Source organism: Argopecten irradians, chromosome 2, assembly GCF_041381155.1.
Source record: "Argopecten irradians isolate NY chromosome 2, Ai_NY, whole genome shotgun sequence".
Lineage (NCBI taxonomy): Eukaryota > Metazoa > Mollusca > Bivalvia > Pectinida > Pectinidae > Argopecten > Argopecten irradians.
The window spans coordinates 25340968-25363835 of record NC_091135.1 but is presented as its reverse complement, the minus strand read 5'-3'; the positions used below and the strand labels follow the sequence as shown (position 1 = coordinate 25363835).

Genomic DNA, 22868 nt, shown 5'->3' with positions numbered 1-22868 from the left:
ACTGTCGATTCCTAGCGATTTGCTTCATGTGTCTCGTGCACTTGACACCGCTTCGCTTTTGGTATTCTGTTCAACGCTCGCCCTAGCTGCACAATTGTAGCTCAAAAGACTTTTAGACAGAAAATGGTGTCGTCTTTAGAGCTGCAATTGGTGCGTGCCTATTACTGCTAATGGAGCAAAGTAATGATTGTGCAAACCATTATAAAACGTTTGTTTGCATTTTATCGTACTTGTTTGATATCGCTTAACTACAAGGCAATAAAACTGAACCACATAAAATATCAAATTCTCATCGAGGCATTATTTTTTAGATCATCTGACCCGAAGGGTCAGGATGACCTATTGTCATCATGCACCGTCCGTCGTCGTGCGCCGTCCGCAGTGCGCCGTCCGCAGTGCGCAGTGCGCCGTCCGCCGTGCGTAAACTTTTCATTCAAACGACTTCTTCTCAATAACCGGAAGGCCAAGGGTACTCATATTTGGCCAATAGGTTGCTGTGATGGAGGGCTACCAAGTTTGTTCAAATGAATGACCTTGCCTTTCATTCAAGGTCACAGGGGTCAAAAGGCTAAAATCTTTAAACGACTTCTTCTCAAGAACCAGAAGGCCCAGGGTACTGATATTTGGCCTGTAGGATGCTGGGATGAAGGGCTACCAAGTTTGTTCAAATAAATGACCTTGACTTTCATTCAAGGTCACAGGGGTCAAATAGGCTAAAATCCTTTAAACAACTTCTTGTGAATAACTAAGAGGCCTAGAGACCTGATATTAGGCCTGTGGCATGCTGGGATTAAGGGCTACCAAGTTTGTTCAAATAAATGACCTTGACCTTCATTCAAGGTCACGAGGCTCAAATAGGCTAAAATCTTTAACTGACTTCTTCTCAAGAACCATAAGGTCCAGGGCACTGATATTGGGCTTGTGACATGCTGAGATGAAGGGCTACCAAGTTTGTTAAAATGAATGACCTTGATCTTTATTCAAGGTCACGGGGCTCAAATAGGCTAAAATCTTTAAATGACTTCTTCTCAAGAACCAGAAGGCCCAGGGTACTGATATTGGGCATGTAGCATGCTGGGATGAAGGGCTACCAAGTTTGTTCAAATGAATGACCTTAACCTTCATTCAAGGTCACAGGGCTCAAAAAGGCTAAAATCTTTAAACGACTTCTTCTCAATAACCAGAATGACCAGGGTACTGATATTTGGCCTGTAGGATGCTGGGATGAAGGGCTACCAAGTTTGTTCAAATAAATGACCTTGACCTTCATTCAAGGTCACAGGGGTCAAATAGGCTAAAATCCTTTAAACAACTTCTTGTGAATAACTAAGAGGCCTAGAGACCTGCAATTAGACCTGTGGCATGCTGGGATGAAGGGCTACCAAGTTTGTTCCAATGAATGACCTTGACTTCATTATAAGGTCAGGGGGTTCAAAAAGGCTAAAATCCTTTAAACAACTTCTTGACAATAACTAAGAGGCCTAGAGACCTGATATTGGGCCTTTGACATGCTTGGATGAAGGGCTATCAAATTCGTTCAAATGAATGGCCTTGATCTTCATTCAAGGTCATGGGGGTCTAGGCTTAAATCTTTAAAGCTTCTTCAAGACCAGAAGGCCAGGTACTGATATTGGAGCATGAATGAAGGGCTACCAAGTTTGTTCAAATGAATGACCTTGACCTTCATTCAAGGTCACAGGGGTCAAATAGGCTTAAATCTTTAAATGACTTCTTCTCAAGAACCAGAAGGCCAAGGGTACTGATATTGAGCATGCAGCATGCTTGGATGAAGGGCTATCAAGTTTATTCAAATGAATGACCTTGATCTTCATTTAAGGTCACGGGTGGCAAATAGACTAAAATCTTTAAATGACTTCTTCTCAAGGACCAGAAGGCCCAGGGTACTGATATTGAGCATGTAGCATGCTGGGATGAAGGGCAACCAAGTTTGTTCAAATGAATTACCTTGACCTTCAATCAAGGTCACAGAGGTCAAATAGGCTAAAATCTTTAAACGACTATGTTGTATTGTACTAATAGTCAGATGTCCGTTAAGGCCCATGGGCCTCTTGTTTACATCTCCGCTCACTATTGGCTTGATTGATTCGCCCTGTGAGGAAGGTCTCTATAAGTGTAGTTTCTGAAGGGAATTTATATGCTCAGTGTATAGACTATAAAAGGGCAACGTTCCCATACACTTAATTAATCAAACAACAAACAACAATCTTGTTTACATATATTATGAAGGTCTTTCTGAAGGGAATTTATACGACAAGTCCACTTTGTGAATTTGCGTCTTGTGAGCGGTACGGTAGATATTAAGAATGGTAGTTGTGTTTGTTTTTGACAAAAATAATATGTAGATGCATGTATACGCTTAAAATAATTGGAAACCTACAAAAAGTATAGAAAACTTATGCCCGTGTGATTTTCGGAGGCAGTGCTCCACTACGACACATAGGGACCAATTCATACCCGGCCGAAAGTATTAGTAGGCCGGGTACGTATATTCGTTCTACACGCGCCCCAGTGAGGTAGGCTATTGGTTCTGTCTCCTGGACGACACACATCAAAGTCTAAAAAAAATGGCAGTTTCTGCTCCTGCTTAGCGCTATGCATAAAGGGAGTGGGACAACTGTTAGGTATATTGGTTATTGAAAAGAAGTTGTTAAAATGAAAGTTAATGCATGGCGTAAGACAACAGAAGTACAGCCAAATACAATCTTATTATCAATACAAAGTAGGCATGGAGACTTGATACTGAACTTGTAACATGCAGTGATCAACGAACTACCAAGTTTGAAGTTTGTTCAAATGAATGGCCCTGGTACCTTCAAACAACTTTTCAATAAGTGAAAGCCCTTAAGCACTCAGCTATTGGGCCTGTAGTCTGATGGTTGAAGCAATTTGAAATTTGTTAAGTAATAGTTGGATGTTTTCGTGGTCACAACCGTCAAATACATCAAAAACTAATAAGTTCTACCAAGTTCAACTAAAAGAGTTCTTAGCACATATAAAATAGGACTTTTTTGTTGAAGAAAGCCAGGTGAGCAATTATAGGTCTAATTCTAATCGCCTTTTGTCCGTCGTATGTCCGTAAACAATTTGCATTTTCGACTTCTCCAAAACTGCTGAATGAAATTTTGCGCAAACCTAAGGCATAAGGCCAATCAAAATTGTGAATTATATGGTCCCCAACCCCCAGGGGGCTGTGGGAGGGGCCAAAAGAGGTAAAATTAACTAAAATTTCAAAAATCTTCTTCACCATTAAAGCCACACTATACATAACTATCAACAAAAATTCAAGTTGAATTTGACTCCGATATTGTATGTATTTGTAAACGTAGTTGAAATTAAGATATATTAAAGAATATTTATAATGTATTTTTAATAACTTTGGTACAGCAGTTGTTGAAAGTCGATACATATAAACATGCCTTCATTTTAAACTGGTCGCCATAGAAGTTACGATTATTGCTGAATGGAAGTCAGAAAGTTCATGACCCGTTTTCGGAAGAGTTCGGACAGACGTTACGTAGTTACTGTAGTCACATGACGTTCTCGGCAAGGACATTACAATGTCAGCTTACTCCGGCTTGTTTGACTTAGTGGGACCCACCTAGCGACGTGTAATATTTATTTGATTTTTATCAAAATATTCCGAATCATAATCGCTTATCTTGAATTCGATTTAGTCCTGTCTTTGCATGATTTACAACAAGAAAGGTACGGATATTGGGCCTTTAATAGATGTGGTGGAATCAAATACCTTTCATAAATAGAAAGGTTAAAGTCCTTTACAAAAATTATGAATTATATGACCCAATGGGTCTCGTTTCCCTCTAGGGAGGGGGTTAAGTTTACTAAAGTTTATATTGAGAAAGCACATTTTCGAGCATTATTTGGTCATTTGTAATAGGAAATAAGTCAAAAATTGTCAGAATTATCAGTATGAGATGGCCATTGAATCCTATTAACAAATTTTCAATGACTGACCCCAAGGGGCAGGATCAAAAGGGGTCAATTAGGCTAAAATTTCAAATATCTTATTCTGAAATTCTGGAAAAGGTAGAATTAAATACTTTTCATAGATGAAAAGGTCCTTTACAAAAATTGTGAATTATATGACTCTGGGGAGGGGGTCAAGTTTACTAATAGTTTATATACCAAAAACACCCTTATGAGCATTTTTTATTCAATTTTCATAGGAAATGAGTCAAACTTGATTAGAATTATTAGCCTGATATATAGTATTTTAACATTCATATCAGTCCTCGTTGACCCCCTGGGGGACCAGAGGGGCAGGGCCAAACAGATTCAAAATGACTTAAAGTTAAAAAAAATCTCTTGTGTTCATACTTTTCATAGATTACAAAGTCAAATTTATAAATCATTGACCAACTTCAAGGGCCAGTATATTGGTGTTTATATGTCTTTGTTTCATTCTAAACGAACTCTGGTGACCGTTAAGGCCCTAAACGAACTCCGGTGACCGTTAAGACATGGAACTCTGGTGACCGTTAAGGCCCTAAACGAACTCCGGTGACCGTTAAGACATGGACCTCTTGTCAGTCTATTTGGTCTTTTGTATTTTATCAAAAGATTTTCTCCACTACTGTATACTTCTTACCAATAGTCAGGTGACAATTAAGGCTTATGGGTCTCTTGTTAGATAAACTTTGACACAAAATAACAAACACATTTTCAATCAGTTATAGTTCTGATACATTTAATTTTCAGACATGACATGAACAAGATTAAGAGAAGCACAACACAAGTATTTATTAAATACATATACATGTAACTATTTGACTAGGTCAGAAATCTTAACCACTCGTTCCCATCACATAATAAAAGCTGGTACTTTGTAAAATATTTTCACATCTACAGTTTTGTTTAATTTACAGTAAGAGTTTTCAAATAGGATTCACTGTCCTTGGCAAAGACTCTATAGATGGAAAAATTGAACATGCAGATATTTCGAAAAATATAACAATATTACTAATTCAATTTTCACAACAATTAAGCTCTACTTGCATTGAATATACATTTCAAATATATTTTCAAAATTAATTCACTTGGTTATACTAAAACTTTCAACAGTAATACTTAGTTTAATCACATTGTTTAGAACATTCTGTAATATGGAATTTAATTAACGTAATGTTATGCATATTTGATAATCATTCTGACATCAAGTAATTGTGAACTTAAATCAATCGTTTCTGTCTGTCATTCTGACATTAACCATAATTGTGAACTTAAATCAATCGTTTCTGTCTGTCATTCTGACATTAACTGTAACTGTGAACTTAAATCAATCGTTTCTGTCTGTCATTCTGACATTAACCGTAACTGTGAACTTAAATCAATCGTTTCTGTCTGTCATTCTGACATTAACCGTAACTGTGAACTTAAATCAATCGTTTCTGTCTGTCATTCTGACATTAACCGTAACTGTGAACTTAAATCAATCGTTTCTGTCTGTCATTCTGACATTAACAGTAATTGTGAACTTAAATCTGTCCGTTTTTATCCATGTAAAGCTATAGGCTCATTTCATATGCACCCAGTAAAGTTGTGTTGGAGACTAAATATGGAAGACTAGCCATGTTTGTTTAAAATTAGAAATTATTAATAATACATGTACTAATCTTCTAAAAATAACTTAAATTTCAAGTAACCCATACATTTTCATTTCACAACTTACATGTAATGCTAACAATGGAAAGAATTTATGTACCAAATCCATCAAAATATTACTAGACAATTGAAAAATTAAGTTTCTTAATCTTGGTGCATTCCATTTGCAGATTTGTACCACTTGTATCGATACAAAACTGCTGTATCTCAAATGGAATGCTCCATACCAGCTGAATGGTACCAGTACAAGTGGTTCCTTTTCAGAAGGGTACCACTTGGACAGTGGACTCGAGATTTGTCATTTGTCATCAAAATGTTTTCTTTGTTGAAAACAAGACAGAGAGCATTTATATCCGATGAAATTAAATGGATTGTTTGTTTCAATGTATGACAAAACTATTTATATCAACATCAATATTTATTTCAATTTTGTTGTTAACACAGAAATATTTACATGGATAATCTTGAGGTCCTGTCAGAGTAACATTGACGTTCTGCAAATCAACTGACAAATATATTTCCAAGGGAATTTATCAAATTATTGGAATGGCTTTTGATCATGGAATGCAAAAACATTATTATGTTTTGAAATAAGTCATGTTATCATCTCATCAAGTTAAGCTAGCTTTCTAATATCTTAATGAATTTTTAACTTAATCACATAAAATCGTAGTATCTATTTCTATTTTTGTATTATAAATATAAACTAGGTTTAATTTGTGGCATCACAGTTGGTACCATTTGTATCCATATAGCTACACAAAGAATTCTGCTTTGTAATGCTCATATGTAAAACTCAACTTGAAAAGTCATTCCTGTATCTAGTAGGTATCTGATGTTATGAAATCTGTTACCTTTTCTTCCTTTTACAAGGTTTTATGGCACAAAAAGTTATTTTGATTGCATCTATGGTAATCTTGTGATAATAAAAAATATTTCACAGCCAGTTAATGCTTTTTTAACGAATCAATGATTAATTTGGCAAATTGATTTGTAGAATTATAGTATCTTTACACCATCCACATAACATTTTGTGGAGCATCTCCAATTTCTATGTAATAATGCTGAAGTTTGTATAAAATAGCACTGTTAGATTGAAAAATATAATCAAGAGCAAATCATTTTGCTGAAAAATTGAACACTTCAGGCCAAGCTAAGGCATATGATTAACCAGATATGGACGAAAATTATAATATACAGTATACATTGAGCGAATTGTCTCTTTAATAATAAATAATATTAAAAGTATGTACATGCATTTACAACTAATGAATACGTTAATCTTAATGACATTGGATATCTAGTGTATTAAATTTCAACACATGTTTTGCTGTTTCATATTTCAAGTCAAATGGCCTTTAATAAGGTAATACATGTACCTTCAAATCCTGTGGTACATGCAAGGATTTATAAGTATACGTCCTTGGGTACATGTAATCTGCCAAAGGAATCATTGAATGGTTCATATTAATAATCCATACAGTAAAACTAATGGAGTCATTCATTAAACAATCACATTTATTGTAGTTATTGCTGACATACATTTACAAATAGATCTAACTAGGCTGAAACCTGTACTTATCCAAGGGAAGTAACCCTAATACATGCATGCTAAAAAAGGTTAATAACACGTTTCAACATTGCTGATTTTGTTTATTGACCTACATGTGCTTTTATCCTTTGAGTCATGAACTCATGACCCAATTTAGTCAGGGTAGGTGTGATGGCTGAATGGTTTTAAAAGATGTTTACCACAATTCCTCAATTTCTGAGTTGCAAACTCACATGCAATGTGGGAGCAGTTGCGAGTGTAGTTGGGTACTCCTGCTAGAGGGGTAAAATAATCACATTTATCTCTCTGTCCCTAATATATATATATATGACTTTATTTATTTTACATTGATTGAGAAACAAGTTGTACAACTTATGCAAAATCACTCCCGATAGCCTGGATGTAAGTGTGCGAGGGATCTTTGTGTGGGAGAAAACCCACGTAATCAGGCAGGTGACCCCTGACCTTTTCACATATGTGCCCGGGATCAAACTCCGGTCGGCTAGGTGAAACTCTCTGCCCCTACAACCAATTGATGGAGAGCGGATAATTGTATACACCAATGGTCTGTGTTATGTATATGTATATGTATAATGTAAAATTGTCACAACACCAAACAGCAGGTCATTTCTTTGGGTGAGATAAACGATGTTCCTTCAGACATTTTGTTGTACAAAATTTATAGTCACTGTACTCAAACGGAACCTTTCCTGTCATGTCTCTTCCACACTGGAAACACCGACTGTAATCAAACAAAATTGAAATTTGTCTAATATCTGAGCATATCAAAGAAGGGTGAAAAACAAACCAATGTACTACATATTCAAAAACTATTGTGAACTCTGGTACTTTTACTTACATGTACCTTATATGGTACTCGTTTTGAAGATCATACATGTGATGGTTAAAGAAAATCTTTCTTTATTCAAAATTTTGGGGATTTCTTTTTTATTTTGGTGTGTTTAAAAGAGTTTTCTTTTTCTAACTAGTCTTACATAACTTTATTCCTACATTTTAAATTACATATGACTTGCACTATCTTAATTTGTTTAATAATGATTTACCTCAACACTGGAGCTGTCCCTCCTTCAACTTCTGTCTGTTTCAGTAACCGTTTTTCAGCAGCAGCAAGAGCTCTCTGAAAAAAAAAAACAACATAGAATTCTATACTGTTTTAATCAATGACAATTCAAATGGATTTCTCTCTAATAAAACATTACACAAAAATTATCGTAATTTTTTTAATTACTTCTAAGGCTGATAGTGTCAAGACTTTAATCATAAGTTAAAATAATTTTCATTCATTCTGAAAATTAAAAAACACATTCCTCATTGCAACCATATAATCCATACATTTGGCAAAGTACATGTTTAAGGAATGTCTACCTTTTCTCTGTCTGATAGAGAGAGGAATCTAGATTTTTCTCTCTCTTCTTTTTTCTTTACTTCCTCTTCTGCACGTTTTTCCTATTGAAATCAACAATTAATAATTTAAAATAGCTGTTGATATAACAATATTTGATATGAAGGAAAACATTTACAGTGTATACTTATCTCCTATTTGCACATGTAATATGCACCACACTTTAATATGAAACTTCAAAGATTATTTCTGATATACTTTTTTGTACATCATTGTATTATTACAATAAAAATATTCTGAAATGAAATGAAGTAAAAAAAAAAAAAAAAAATCATCATGTCTTATCTAAAAATCTTTTGATCAATTCATGAATAATTGTAGAAATTATTACATAACACATTGTCAGTATTTTAATTCACCTTCATCTTTTCCTGCTTGGCCTTTTTCTGTATTTTCTTTCTTTCTGCTTCCTTCTGTCTTCTTTCTATTTCCATTTCCTCTGTAAGAGGACTCGGAACCTATCAGAGATCACAGAAAAAATTCTATTCAGTTAATTTAATAATGAATAATTTTTAAAATCTTCTAGGACACAGAATTTATTTTTGATAACAACCTTGGTTTCAGTATTAGTTACAAAGCAATGCAAGCTTCAGTAATAGCCAAGAAACACAATCTTTTGTTAGTTAAGGATTAAAGTGTCTTTCTGGTGGTTCTATCGAAGGATAAAGTTGAGTATGGGATCAGTATTTGTTTCATGGACCGCTTCGCAGTCAATTCCAAATTATGATACCCTACTTAACTTTATCCTTCCATAGAACCACCAGACAGATACTTTAATCCTTATATTTACAGTCTGAACTATTATTTTCATAGCTTCTTATTTACCATATAACAGATTCGAAACTTTAAGTCATCTTATTTATCTGATGTAAAATCTCCACAGCACAAATCAATATGAATTTTAGGCATTTACATAGTGTGATTACTCACGCTACACAATTCATAACGTGGCAGGATATTTAACATAGCTGTGACGCGGCGTCCGATTCAAACCACGTGCGTCAAGGAGGTGTGACGAACAGATTATCTTCAACTTTGTTATCACTTGTGGATCTTTGTTCTACATGGAATGAAGTACTGATTGCACATGTACCAAAGGCAAAATAAATTACTAAGCCATATTACCCCTTGTCATGTTTAGTATACATTTCTGAACTCACCTGAGCAGCTTCATAGTCATATTTATGAGGAAACTTTGCCATAAATCTCCTGAACTCATTCCTGGTCTCTTTGTTGGTTGTACTTATGTAGGGAGTTTTACCAAATTTATCTCTGATAAATAAAAATAAAACACGTATAGTTTCAAAGTACCACTATAATACAATGCCATGCAGTTTCAACTCTTATCAAATATGAGTCTATGAATATAAAATAATTGTCTAAAACGGTGTGTGATTCTAAAAGAGAAATGTGAACACACTTGGATTTGGAATACATTAGAATTCGGTTGTAAGAAGAGATCCCAGAGGGATCTTGGCGCCCACCCAAAAATGATCTATGTCTGACAATGGAAAGAGGGATCTTTTCCCTGCTTTTCAAACTTTTTCAAACACACTACATATAAAATTTGAGACAGATCGCTATTGTACTTTCTAAGAAATAGTGGTAACAAACTTCAACAATGAAATCTAAGATGGCGGCCAGTTGGCCATCTTGTTTACCGATCAGTCCCGAAAGGTATTATGCATCAGTCCTAAAAGGTACTATGCACACACAACTAGGGTACAAGGGGAACCTATGCATGGAATTTGAGAAAGATCCCTTCAGTGCTTTCTGAGAAATAGCGATAACAAACTTTAACTATCAAAATCCATGATGGCCGTCGGTCGGCCATCTTGTTTACTGATCGGTCCCAAAATACAATATACACAACTAGGATGCTAGGGGAACCTGTATATGAAATCTGAGAAAGATCCCTTCAGTACTTTTTGAGAAATAGCGGTACCAAACTTTAACTATCAAAATCCAAGATGGCCTCATGTCATTCATCTTGTTCACCGATTGGTCCCAAAATGCAATGTGCACAACTAGGGTCCTAGGGGAACCTGTATATGAAATTTGAGAAAGATCCCTTCAGCACTCTTTGAGAAATAGCGATAACAAACTTTAACTATCAAGCTTGTTCACCGATCGGTCCCAAAATGCAATATGCACAACTAGGGTCCTAGGGGATCATACATACGAAATTTGAGAAAGATCCCTTCAGCACTTTTTGGGAAATAGCGGTAACAAACTTTAACTATCAAAATCCAAGATGGCCGCCTGTCAGCCATCTTGTTCACCAATCGGTCCCAAAATGCAATATGCACAACTAGGGTCCTAGGGGAACCTGTATATGAAATTTGAGAAAGATCCCTTCAGTACTTTTTGAGAAATAGCGGTAACAAACTTTTAACTATCAAAATCCAAGATGGCCGCCTGTCAGCCATCTTGTTCACCGATCGGTCCCAAAATGCAATATGCACAACTAGGGTCCTAGGGGAACCTGTATATGAAATTTGAGAAAGATCCCTTCAGCACTTTTTGAGAAATAGCGGTCCCAAACTTTAACTATCAAAATCCAAGATGGCCGCCTATCAGCCATCTTGTTGACCGATCGGTCCCAAAATGCAATATGCACAACTAGGGTCCTAGGGGAACCTACATATGAAATTTGAGAAAGATCCCTTCAGTACTTCCTGAGAAATAGCGGTAACAAGAATTGTTAACGGACGGACGGACGGACGGACGGATGGACGGACGGACCACGGACCACGGACGAAAGGCGATTTGAATAGCCCACCATCTAATAGATGGTGGGCTAAAAATAAATAAAGCTATTAATTGACTACCTTACACTACATTTTATTAAACTGTAAACTAGTTCACAGTTCATGTATATAAATATGTATCATAGTCAAGATATCAGTTTTAAATTATATACAATAAATGTATTTCTTCAATCAAACAATTTTACTTTCAACACTCACTTGACAGCAGGATTTGCTCCCGATTCCAACAAAGCTTTAATAACCTTCTTATGTCCTTCTTTAGCAGCAACATGGAGTAGAGTTGTAAGCTGGTCCCCTATTGGCTCATTTAAAATTGCTATGGAAACCATTGGTGACAACATTTCTTCTACATTAGAATTTGAACCAAATCCATCAAGCTGTTTACCAGTCTTATTTGAGATATCTAAATTCATCCCTTCTTTCTCCTTCTGGTTTTTATTCAAGATATACACACTGCTATCACACATAGTTTCATTAACAGTATCCTTTAAATTATCATTGTCTTCTTTATTTTCAATGTCAGATATAGGAACACTATTGGTTTTCAAATCATTTGGTGAAGAAGTTCTTTCATTTTCACTTTTTTCTTTTACAGGAATTTCATGATTTTCCTTTGAATAATCTGTTTGGGGTTTAGACTCCACAGGAGCCATGTCCGAAGTAAATACAGCCAGCAGATTCTGAAGTGTTTCAAAGTCTCCAACTTTACAGGCTGTGTAGAGTGAGTTCTTCAAGTGATACTTTTCCTCTTCTGCATTCAAGATCATGCAAAAACAAAAATGATTTCTATTAAATCCTTTTTCAAGTTTACTTTCACACTTTTTGTTTGTTTTACTGCTTTAAATATTACTGAATTGCCAGTTGAGCAGCTATAAATGACATTTTAAAGGTCTGTACTAACTTGCTGAGTCTACCATATTAAAACCATTGGCAATTCTAATTTATAAATACTATAAAAACAGCAGAACATCCAATCACATATCTCAGACCACCATCAGAGAATCTCATTAGGATGATTTTTCAATCAAGTTTACTGAATGCTTGATTAACATACTATACCTGTTTTATATGAAATGAATGTACATGATTAAATCCCTTTGTGCTTATATTAACTGAATGCATGATTATCTCCCCTTTAACATGTTATCAATTGAACACATGATAATATTTTTACTCCCCATTATCTTATTCTGTATTTGCATATTACAGAGTTATCTGCCCTTGCGAGTAGGTATTAATTGGTTATGTCATGTGTTTGCGAGCGTAACGTCATACTTTTCAGAGAAAACAACGTAAATTGCGCTCACAAAATACTGACATAACAATCAATATCTTCCCGCAAGGGAGTTAATTCTGTAATATGCAAAGATAGAATATCAACTAATGCATTAAATATGATATCAAATGAATGAATGACGAATTCACTTTTACTCATCAGAAAAGTAGAAGATCTTAAAATGGATGCAACCAAGCTTTACCAAAAGCATCAGATTCTGGAGCAATTTGACGTTTTAAAGATGGGCGGCGTTTACGTGCCCGCTGTTTCTGAGGTCGAGGTTTACGGGTGGCTCTGAACTCTTTCAGATCTTCAGTTGACAGACTTTCCATAGTTTCTACAATGTCTGTGTCACTGGCAGTGGACGCACCAGAGGAAAAGTTTTGGGAATCCTGTCGAATTGTATCTATCAAAATAAAACCGAGATGATTATCCAGATCTTTCTAAGATTTACTTCTATTTATTCATCATGGCCCACATGGTGTTTTTCATATTTATCTTCCAGATTTCTTCTCTCTCTAGCAAGACAAAATAACAATGTACCTCAACAAGAAAAATATTCACTGTATGCAACTACATTCATGCAAAAGTGATAAAGAAAAGGTGTCTTGCTTGTAGCCATGCATCAGAACAGACCACACCATTTCTCAGGTTTCAAAGAAATAAACTTTCAAAGCAAGGTAAAGGAAATATCAAACTATGCACTACATCCTTGCCCAAGGTTTAGTAAACCAACCATTCAATATGGGAAATCGTTCTCCCTTTTGTGTTTTAAACTTTTAATCAATTTAAAATATGAAATACACTTTAAATAATTAGAGTCTTTTTCCTTACTAAGAAGAATTGCTGCCCTTTTCTTTCACAATCCCTTACCTAATAACTCCAGCTGTTGACACTTGATCATCAGTTTAGATTTGTCCTCCGTAGAATTGGGTCTTTCAGACGTTTTACTGTCAGTGGTAGCCAATGGCGAAGTCTTAAGCTTTGACTTGTCCTTGATTTTTCTGTGTCTTGGAGATGTTTGGAGGTCATCAGGTACAACTTCAAGGTGACCAGTGTCAGCACTAAAGGTCACTGCAGGAGACAATGGAATGAAATCTTGGATCTCCGACTCGGCTCCTGTTACAAAATACCAATGTTGTTGTAAAGAAACACAAAATACTGAAAACATAAAACATCTTACATTTCTTAATAGTAAGATTGTTTTCCTTGTGATATCATAGACAAGAATTTGCTAACTCAAATCTTAAAATCTCATTTCTACTGACTGTTTTGTGCACATATTATGTGGGCACCGATTCATCATAGTGCAAAATTCAAATTCATGTATATATTCAACCCTGCAGTGTTCCATTATTTGTTCCTCCCATTAGAGAAATAATAATATTCTACAGGGTACAATGTATACTTCATTTGTTGTGAAAACAAGAGGCCCAGAGGGCCTCTATCGCTCACCTGGTTTGTAATGCTATGTAATGTTCTGAATATAAGTTCATTGTTTCTTTTCTAAAGGAATTTGAATATTAACCTCTAATTCCCCTATTGGGCCCCACTCTTTCTGCTCCAGGGGGTCAAAGCCAAAATTTATACGAATTCCGTTAACCTCAAGGATGTTTGTGGCCAAATTTGGTTACAATCCATGCAGAACTCTAGGACAAGTAGCAATTTTTAGGATTTACCTCTATTTCCCCTATTGGGCCCCGCCCCTCCTGCCCCCAAGGGGGCTCAGAGCCAAAATTTATACAAGTTTTGTTTCCCTTCCCCAAAGGATGTTTGTGGCCAAATTTGGTTACAATCCATGCAGAACTCTAGGACAAGTAGCGATTTATAAGATTTACCTCTATTTCCCCTATTGGGCCCGCCCCTCCTACTCCCGGGGGGTCAGAGCCAAAATTTATACAAGTTCTGTTCCCCTTCCCCCAAGGATGTTTCTGGCCAAATTTGGTTACAATCCATCCAGAACGCTAGGATAAGTAGCGATTTATAGGATTTACTTCTATTTCCCCTATTGGGCCTCGCCCCTCCTGCCCCCGGGGGGTCAGAGTCAAAATTTATACAAGTTCTGTTCCCCTTCCCCCAAGGATGCTTCTGGCCAAATTTGGTTACAATCTATCCAGAACTCTAGGACAAGTAGCAATTTATAGGATTTACCTCTATTATCCCTATTGGGCCCCGCCCCTCCTGCCCCACGGGGGTCAGGGTCACCATTTATGCAAAATCTGATCCCCTTCCCCTAAGGAAGTTTCTGGCCAAATTTGGTTGCAATCCATGCTGAACTCTAGGACAAGTAGCGATTTGTAGGATTTACCTCTATTACCCCTATTGGGCCCCACCCCTCCTGCCCCAGGGGGGTCAGGGTCACCATTTATGCAAAATCTGATCCCCTTCCCCTAAGAAAGTTTCTGACCAAATTTGGTTAAAATCCATGCAGAACTCTAGGACAAGTAGCGATTTAAAGGAAATGTTGACGGACGGACGACGGACGACGGACGACGGACGACGGACGCCGCGCCATGGCAATAGCTCACTGCTCACTGGCCCTTCGGGCCAGGTGAGCTAAAAAAGCAAAACTTGGAGTCAATCCATGGTCTAAACAAATATCAGCTATAACTTTGCAAATGGTTTACATTCAATTTTACAAATCCTAATACAATGTATTTATAAATAAAGAAGAAAGAGAGAAATTTAGAAGCTCTTTTATACCAGGTATATCATGGAAAATTAAAATATAAAATTGATGACTATATATGCATTTTACTCCCACTACAATACAGTGAGGACACATACCTTCAAATTATATATTTATTACCATAGCATTCGATTGAACATAAGATCTCATGGACCCTTCTGACTTCATTGTGTGTTGGTCTCCGTGTGGGAAATGGAATCATCCGGATACGCTCATCCTTCTTCTGTAATGGTGGAGTCTTCCCAGAGAAGAATATTCTTTTGTTAAAACTTGGGGCTCTGAGGAAAATCAGGTCACATTTGGCTAGAAGTTCAGACCAGGATGTAAAAAGTTCTTGCACCTCCTGGTGGATAAAAGAACATACAGTAAGTCATATCTAAAATATTTCAAACAATCAAGATATACATGACGCATTAGAATTAGTCACCACTTGATTCTAGTTTCTTTTTTAAAATCATCTTTTGCATCAAAAAAACTACCATCATTCAAAGCATACTTTGGATTGCTCAAGGTATTATTTTTGATAATAATATGAGTGTTTAAGTAAATTTGCATTTTACAACTAACCCTCCCTGGGTGTATCTCTGAGGCATAGATTGTGAATTTTCAAACAATTTTCTTCCAAAGGGAAAATATGCATAAAATTTGAAATTCACACAATGCATACCAATTAGTGTCACTTCTAGGTTAGTAGTTTATCACCTTTAGGGAACCACAAAAGTCTGTCAAAACCTTAAATGACCATTCAATGTAAAACACAAACATGCCCTAAGTGATAGCCTCATTCTGATATATATACCAGACAACATTAATCGGCCATTTTCACCTCTTTTAGAGCTGCCTCATTGTATCGCCTCAGACTTGCTCCTGCTGATTTAGGGGCATTACCCTGGCTGTCTCTACTGCTCTGAGCAGTGCCTCGTTTGGCCCTCACAACATAACGATGAAAGGTCTTGTGAACAAGTATCTCATTCCTATAACCAATAAAAATTACTTCATAATATCAATTAATTAATACTTAATTAATGTCGAAAAGAAATTGAAAATGAACCAATTTTTATAGCATTTTGTACAATTGGGAGCAAACAAAACATGAAGGCATTGATAAAATTTGGACTTGTGAATTAGCTTCAGAATCTGCAATGAAGAAAATATAATAGTGATAATAGCAAAAAAGTTCAACAACTCATAGTAAATATGAATCATTTTTGCTACACTGTATGACAGAAAGGTCAAAACTATCCCTATATGCTTTCAACCAAATATTAAAGAAAACCAAATCATTATCTTCACTGCACTCTGACACAGTACTTTCAAATGCATTTATCATATACAGGTAGAAATTATCAACTTTACTTACTTATCAAATATTGCTGCAGCAAAATGGCCGCCTGCAGCCATGAATACAGCCCAGGTCATATGGTGAGGGGCATTTGTTGCCATGGTAGCCAAGTTGTTCAGTGTTGACGGCTGATTCTGTCAAATAAATTATTAACAGAAAACTTGACTACAATTAATTCTTTATGCAAATGTATTTTAATCAACATATCAGTAAGACAAATTTTGTTCTTGTATTTACTAAAGTAATTAATTCAAAGTACAGAATTATGCTTGCACGGATTAAAGGTTGTCAACTTCTAGAGATAGCAGAATGGATTTTTTTTAAATCATATAATTATAGCATAAAGCAATGTTTTTAGTTACACAATAAAGACAAGAGGCCTAAGAGGCATTGACAGTCACCTGAGTGCTGATACAGAAAGAGCAGTGCAAAGTTGGTTCAAATCTGTAAAATGTATTTACGAAGTAGAACAAACTTTAAAGCTGAACCTTCGTATTAGAATTTTTATTTTTTGTTTTTACATTTGATAGTTATTGTATTATTACCGAACCTTATGCTCAAAATTCGAATTTGCTTTGCCAACGTTAAATAAGAAAACCAAACCAGAAGTCAGTCAATGATTTTATAGATTTCACTTTTTAATCTATGAAGATTATTTGGTTCCATCAAACCTGTGAATTCAGATGAAGATTTTTGAAATTTTAGCCATTTTGACCCATTTTGGCACCACCCCCTCTGGTCCCTGGGGGTCAGCCAGGACCAATATGGATATGAAGATAAAATGCTATCTCAGGCTAATAATTCTAACCCAGTTTCACTCATTTCCTATTAAAACTAAGCAAATAACGTTCATAAATATGTTTTTGTTACATAAACTATAGTAAATTTGACCCCCCCTCCCTAGGGGAAAATCTGAGATCTCAGGGCCATGATATTCATACGTTTTGTAAAGGGCCTTAAGACCTTCCAATCTATGAAAAGTATCTGGTTCCATCAAATTTTTGAATTCAGAAGAAGATTTTTGAAGTTTTAGCCTATTTGACCCCTTTTGGCCCCGCCCCTAAGGCCCCTGGGGGTCGGCCAGGACCAATATGGTTATGAAGATAAAATGCTATCTCAGGCTAATAATTCTAACCCAGTTTGACTAATTTCCTATGAAAAATAAGCATATAACGTTCATAAATGTTTTTTTTCCTACATAAACTATAGTAAACTTTACCCCCTCCCCAGGGAGGTAAGTTTCATTGAAATTGTTTCAGCGGTGTATGAAAAGAAGTCAAAAATGTAAATTGTTTACGAACACACAACGGATGACGACGGACAAAAGGCGATTAGAATAGGACACTTGAGACTTCGTCTCAGGTGACCTAAAAATCGCATAATTTTCAATAAACAAGGTGAGGTAAATCAAATTCTGAGTTTATGCCGTGTCTATATTCTTTTAAGCATCGAAAATATAAAGGACCCTGCTTTTTTTCTGAAAGTAACAAATACATATTAGGTCCCATTTTATCTGAACATGTTGTTTTTATTTGTACCTTCTTGTGGTAGATAATACACCTATAAATAGATATCAGCTCCCCATCTTTGTTACGGAAGAATAATTTAGGAAATCTCCTTGCAGCATCATCAACTATACTAGGAAGCTCAGGTTCACTGTCATTACTACTGCTACATGATGCTGTTCTATGTCTTAGGTATGCTGCTCTACCACTAGGCTTTGAGCGAATTTTCCGCTTTTCTCCGGAGCCTTCTTCAATATCAGAGTCATCACTCTCGGACTCAGAACCAGAAATACTGGATACACAAGCTGGAATTGAAATCAAAAAGTTTCTGAAAATGTTTTTTTTTCATTCCTGAAAGTACACACTACTGTATATGTATTAAAGTATCTTACACAGCTGTGAAAAAAAACACACACAAAAAATTCAAAATTTATAGTATCTAGCAGCTCAAAAAATATTTTAGCTATTGCAAGAACTTGAAGATTTTGAAAGCCATTATTTAACAGATTTGTACCTAAATAAGACCTTTAATAACAGATCAATGCTCCTTTTTATGGTAACATAACTTCACATAACAGTATCAAAAACTTCTCTCTGGAACAATACTGCACCTGATATTTCTATGAATTGTGTCTCCGTTATGGAATCTTTGTCTCTCAGTCGTAGTCTGAGGTTGTATCGATGCCAGTCGGATTTGTAATGTAATATCTGAAATCAACAAGTAACGACAAACATCACAGTATAATCAATTAATAGTGTTAGATCAAATCAGACGTCAAAAAAGTTTAGTGATCTACATGTCGGGAAAAGTTATAGATTTATCACACTGTCAGAAAATTAATGTTTTTTCTGCATATTTTGATTTATAGCTTATTTTACCAATATAATCAGGCATTTAAAAGCAAAATTAAATACATGTGTTATAATAATTTGAGCAAGGCCAATCATGTGAACTTTTCAACTTAATACATTCATATAGAAGAGAGATAATCAAAAAATCAAAACTGAACATGTACAGAGAATCGAAAGAATTTGAAGCTGGTAGATTTAAATTAACAAAACATTTGGTTTCAATAATAAAATGAAACCTTATTAGAATTCAACAAAAAAACTCATTCTTAATGATTTTACCTATACTTTATACTTTCTGGGGCAGTTAGTGGAAAATCATGTTGTTTCGTTGAAGATTTCCTTTCAATAATCAATTTGCAAATTCTGATTTCCAAGTCCATCAATACTCATACTTTACCTGTTCTTCCCTAAAAGTGAAGTCAGTTGAACAATAGTTGCATGACATCTTCTCTGATACAGATGTGTAATCAGCTCTCTGCTGAATAACAGTCTCTGAAAATAATGAAATCAGCATATATACAACATACTGTAACCATTTCCATCTAATAATTATTTCTTTATTTTCCTGGTAGCAATGCTAGCGATATAATATATTGTTATTTACATGCATGTATAACCTTATATACCAGTTTCTAACTATGTACATTCCATCTGTATACGTGTTAAAAGTGAGCATCATGATTTCTGTATAGTTTATATGTGTGTATCTTGTTAGACTATAAATATATTACGTAGCATAACTAGATCTCAGGTTAGGGTTATGTACTTGTCATACTTTTCTTATTTATGTCTATATGTACAGTACCTTGTTGTTGAGTGTCATGTTTTTTCGATACATATTAACAACTGATGTACTTACTGGTAATGTATTTCATTATAATATATTAAAATGATTTATGTTATTGTTTACAACTTTGTATATAATACCTTGTGGATTATATTCCTGTTCCTTTGATGCTGGATTTTCCTCTCGTGTAGGGTTGCAGGCTGCTAGTGAGAGGTCTGTGAGCTTTGCCAGGGCCTGTCCAGTGTTGTATAGGAGACAGGTTGAGTACTGTTTGGACGGTCTTTTCTGCATCTTTTTAGGGGTATTGGGAGGGGTAAGTGATGCCATTTCTAGAAAAATATCCAATGCAAATACATAATTGATCGAAAACTCATTACCTTTAATTAATTAACCTAGTTTATCAGTGGGTTTTTTTCCCACTTAATTTGGATGGAGCCTTTTGATTATATTTTGGGAAAGAAATTTTTGCAAATTGGTAAGAAAAGGACTATTTATGGTAATGGCTCTTTTTGGCCCCTAAATCTACCAAATTTCAAATGAAGTATTTACCGTAGAAACTAAGTTGCTGCGTTTGACATATTGAATACGCCCCTGATAAAAACTTAATGTTATTTTTGTTGACAGAAAGTATGTTTTTGCTATACATGTATATAACCATGGAAACTTCACATAAATTATGCAAATTTGAAAATTTCGTCAATATTGGCATATTTTTTTTAAAGTTTTTCTTTTAAAAGCCATAGAGCACAACCTAGAACAAACTTTACATTTTAAGGGAATTATAGCAGACACAAAGAATACATCATTTTGAGAAATATAAAGTTTGTTCTAGAATGCGCTCTATGTTACGTAGATGAAAAACTGCATAAAAAAGGCCAATTTTGATGAAATTTTCACATTTTGCATAATTTATGTATAATAAAAATGGTTGCCATGGCATCTAGAACTGCTATATCACCTAATAGCACTATCAAATATGTCAGGTATGTAGTTAATATTTGAAATGCAACATTAACATAAAAAAATAATTAACAGACTTTGAAAAATAGCGGATTTGGGGGCCAAGAAAGACCCTTACCATACCTAGTCCTTTCCAAGAGAAAACAGAGCAGGTTTCTGTCAAATGAAATAGGATAGAGTTGTTTTAAACATTTTTTAAAAAAAGGGCGTCATAATTTTTACATGGCAATATCACTAATACAACTTTCCACATTATTACTCAAATGGAAACAAATTTCATTAGCTACATGTTTGTAAAAGTCACAAACAAAATCACCTCTACTGCTTACTATGGGGCTAAAAATAGAACACAGGTAAAACTCATGACATTTACACTAAATTTCCCTGATGGCTGTACACTGTAGTCTATGGAGAGCAGCTAAATTGTCACTTTATGACAAAGTGAGATAATAGAATTCTGTAGTTCATACACAAAAACATAGTCTTCAATCAGTTATGGCCATGTGCCCTAAATTCGTCAGGAACCTGTTTTCGTCATGTTTACAATTTTGCTTATATCTCATAAACTATTGCGAGATTTCATAAAGAGTGTTGTCTGCCAAAGCAGATTTGATCATCATCAAGTAAGATTTGTCTTGCTTAAAAGGGAGTGTGTGCTATACTATAACCAAGTGATTTTATAAAAATGATGTAGCAATGTTCCCCCAAAACTAAGGTATTTTCTTAAGTCCATTTTAAATGAAACTTTAAAACACTACCATCAGCGTTTGGCTGTACAAGTCCATGTGCACTGATCAGCAATATGTCAACAAAGTACCGGAAGTCACATGTCTGATCATGTGATTTGTAACCCAGATTTTGGGTTATTTCAAATTAATTATTTTGGCAATTCAACTTACCCGAAAATTTTGGTGCGGTACAGTTGAAAACATAACGTTTTAATTCTATGTAAACAGAGGTGTTCGCCACTTTCCATGACCAATAGGTTTAAGACTTAAAATTGATGTAACATCAAGAAATTTTCATCTTAAACACGGTTTCACAAGTGCCTATGAATGCTAAACATTTGCTTGAAATGATTTCAATTTTCGTAATAAGCCAAACTGCCCCCCTGACAAAAATAGGTCCTTATTGTGTCGGCTATCACCCGGCCGGTGACCAGTCGTATCGTGATAGATAAAAAACGAATTAATAGACTACTTTTTGTACAAGTAAGACAAAATATGAAATATTTTTGTTGATAAAACTGGTACATTTTATTTCTTGCTGGTTTAATTTGTTGATAACCGAGATGATTTGATTACCTTGACGATTATTGGTCCTTCAAGGGTATATGGCTATCTGAAAATCATGACGCCCTTTTTTATACAAATTTTTTAAAATAACTTTATCCATTTCATGTCACAAAATCCTAAATTTGCGTAACAAAATTAAATTATCCCTCAAATACAGGACTGTTACATAAATGCGTCCCCAACCTGTTTCATGTACAGTGATAAATCTACGTGCGCATCCCGAGTCCTAGCTGTACTCACAGAATTTTAAAAGGACCCATGAAATTTCTGGGAATGGGTATCTATAACACTGTGGGACCGATGGTTTTCACAAAAACTATTGAAAAGGACCCACGAATAATATTCGTAGATTGAACTCTGCATGTATATAAATACACATTTTTTTTATTATATAAAGAATGAAATAATGTATAATTACCGTCTTGAATCCTGGTAAGCCTATTATGTCAACTTTTAATCCTTACTTTTGCTTTTATTAGTCCCATCTGAGCACATTGCATCACCAGATGGCAAGTCTAGTTAGTGGCTGAGTGGTGCAATCATGATCAGCTTAACGTTATTATATGTTACTTACAAATAATGTTCGAAGGGGATATTGGGAATTTTGTCGATATAGGATTGTTTCAGAAAACAAAGCATGTCAGTTAATTAGTAGGAAATAAAATTAATGAAAGCCACCGTTGTCTGTGATGATTAAATATAGATATACTGTAGCTAGTCAGTAGAGATTTTTTAACGATAGGGCGCATCCATCTTGAAAATGCCCGGATGTT

At 35.3% G+C, this 22868-nt stretch overlaps 1 protein-coding gene across 2 annotated transcripts; it reads right to left on the bottom strand.

The window, feature by feature from the left end:
- Nucleotides 1-6872: 6872 nt before the first annotated feature.
- On the bottom strand, nt 6873-22849 carry LOC138314922 (tRNA endonuclease ANKZF1-like). 2 transcript variants are annotated; one of them, XM_069255561.1, is made up of 16 exons: nt 22514-22849; nt 19981-20169; nt 19451-19545; nt 18813-18909; nt 18235-18506; nt 16715-16830; nt 16181-16328; nt 15475-15697; nt 13539-13784; nt 12868-13071; nt 11588-12140; nt 9779-9890; nt 8978-9076; nt 8582-8662; nt 8260-8333; nt 6873-7937 (listed from the first exon to the last, which is right to left on the bottom strand). In XM_069255561.1, exons 2-16 carry the CDS (start codon nt 20165-20167, stop codon nt 7820-7822), a joined length of 2625 nt encoding a protein of 874 aa, XP_069111662.1. In that variant the 5' UTR covers nt 20168-20169; nt 22514-22849; the 3' UTR covers nt 6873-7819. The 2 variants fall into 2 exon arrangements, with proteins under 2 accessions (XP_069111662.1, XP_069111663.1); XM_069255562.1 differs by lacking the exon at nt 22514-22849 and adding an exon at nt 21174-21833.
- Between the last annotated feature and the right edge of the window lie 19 nt (nt 22850-22868).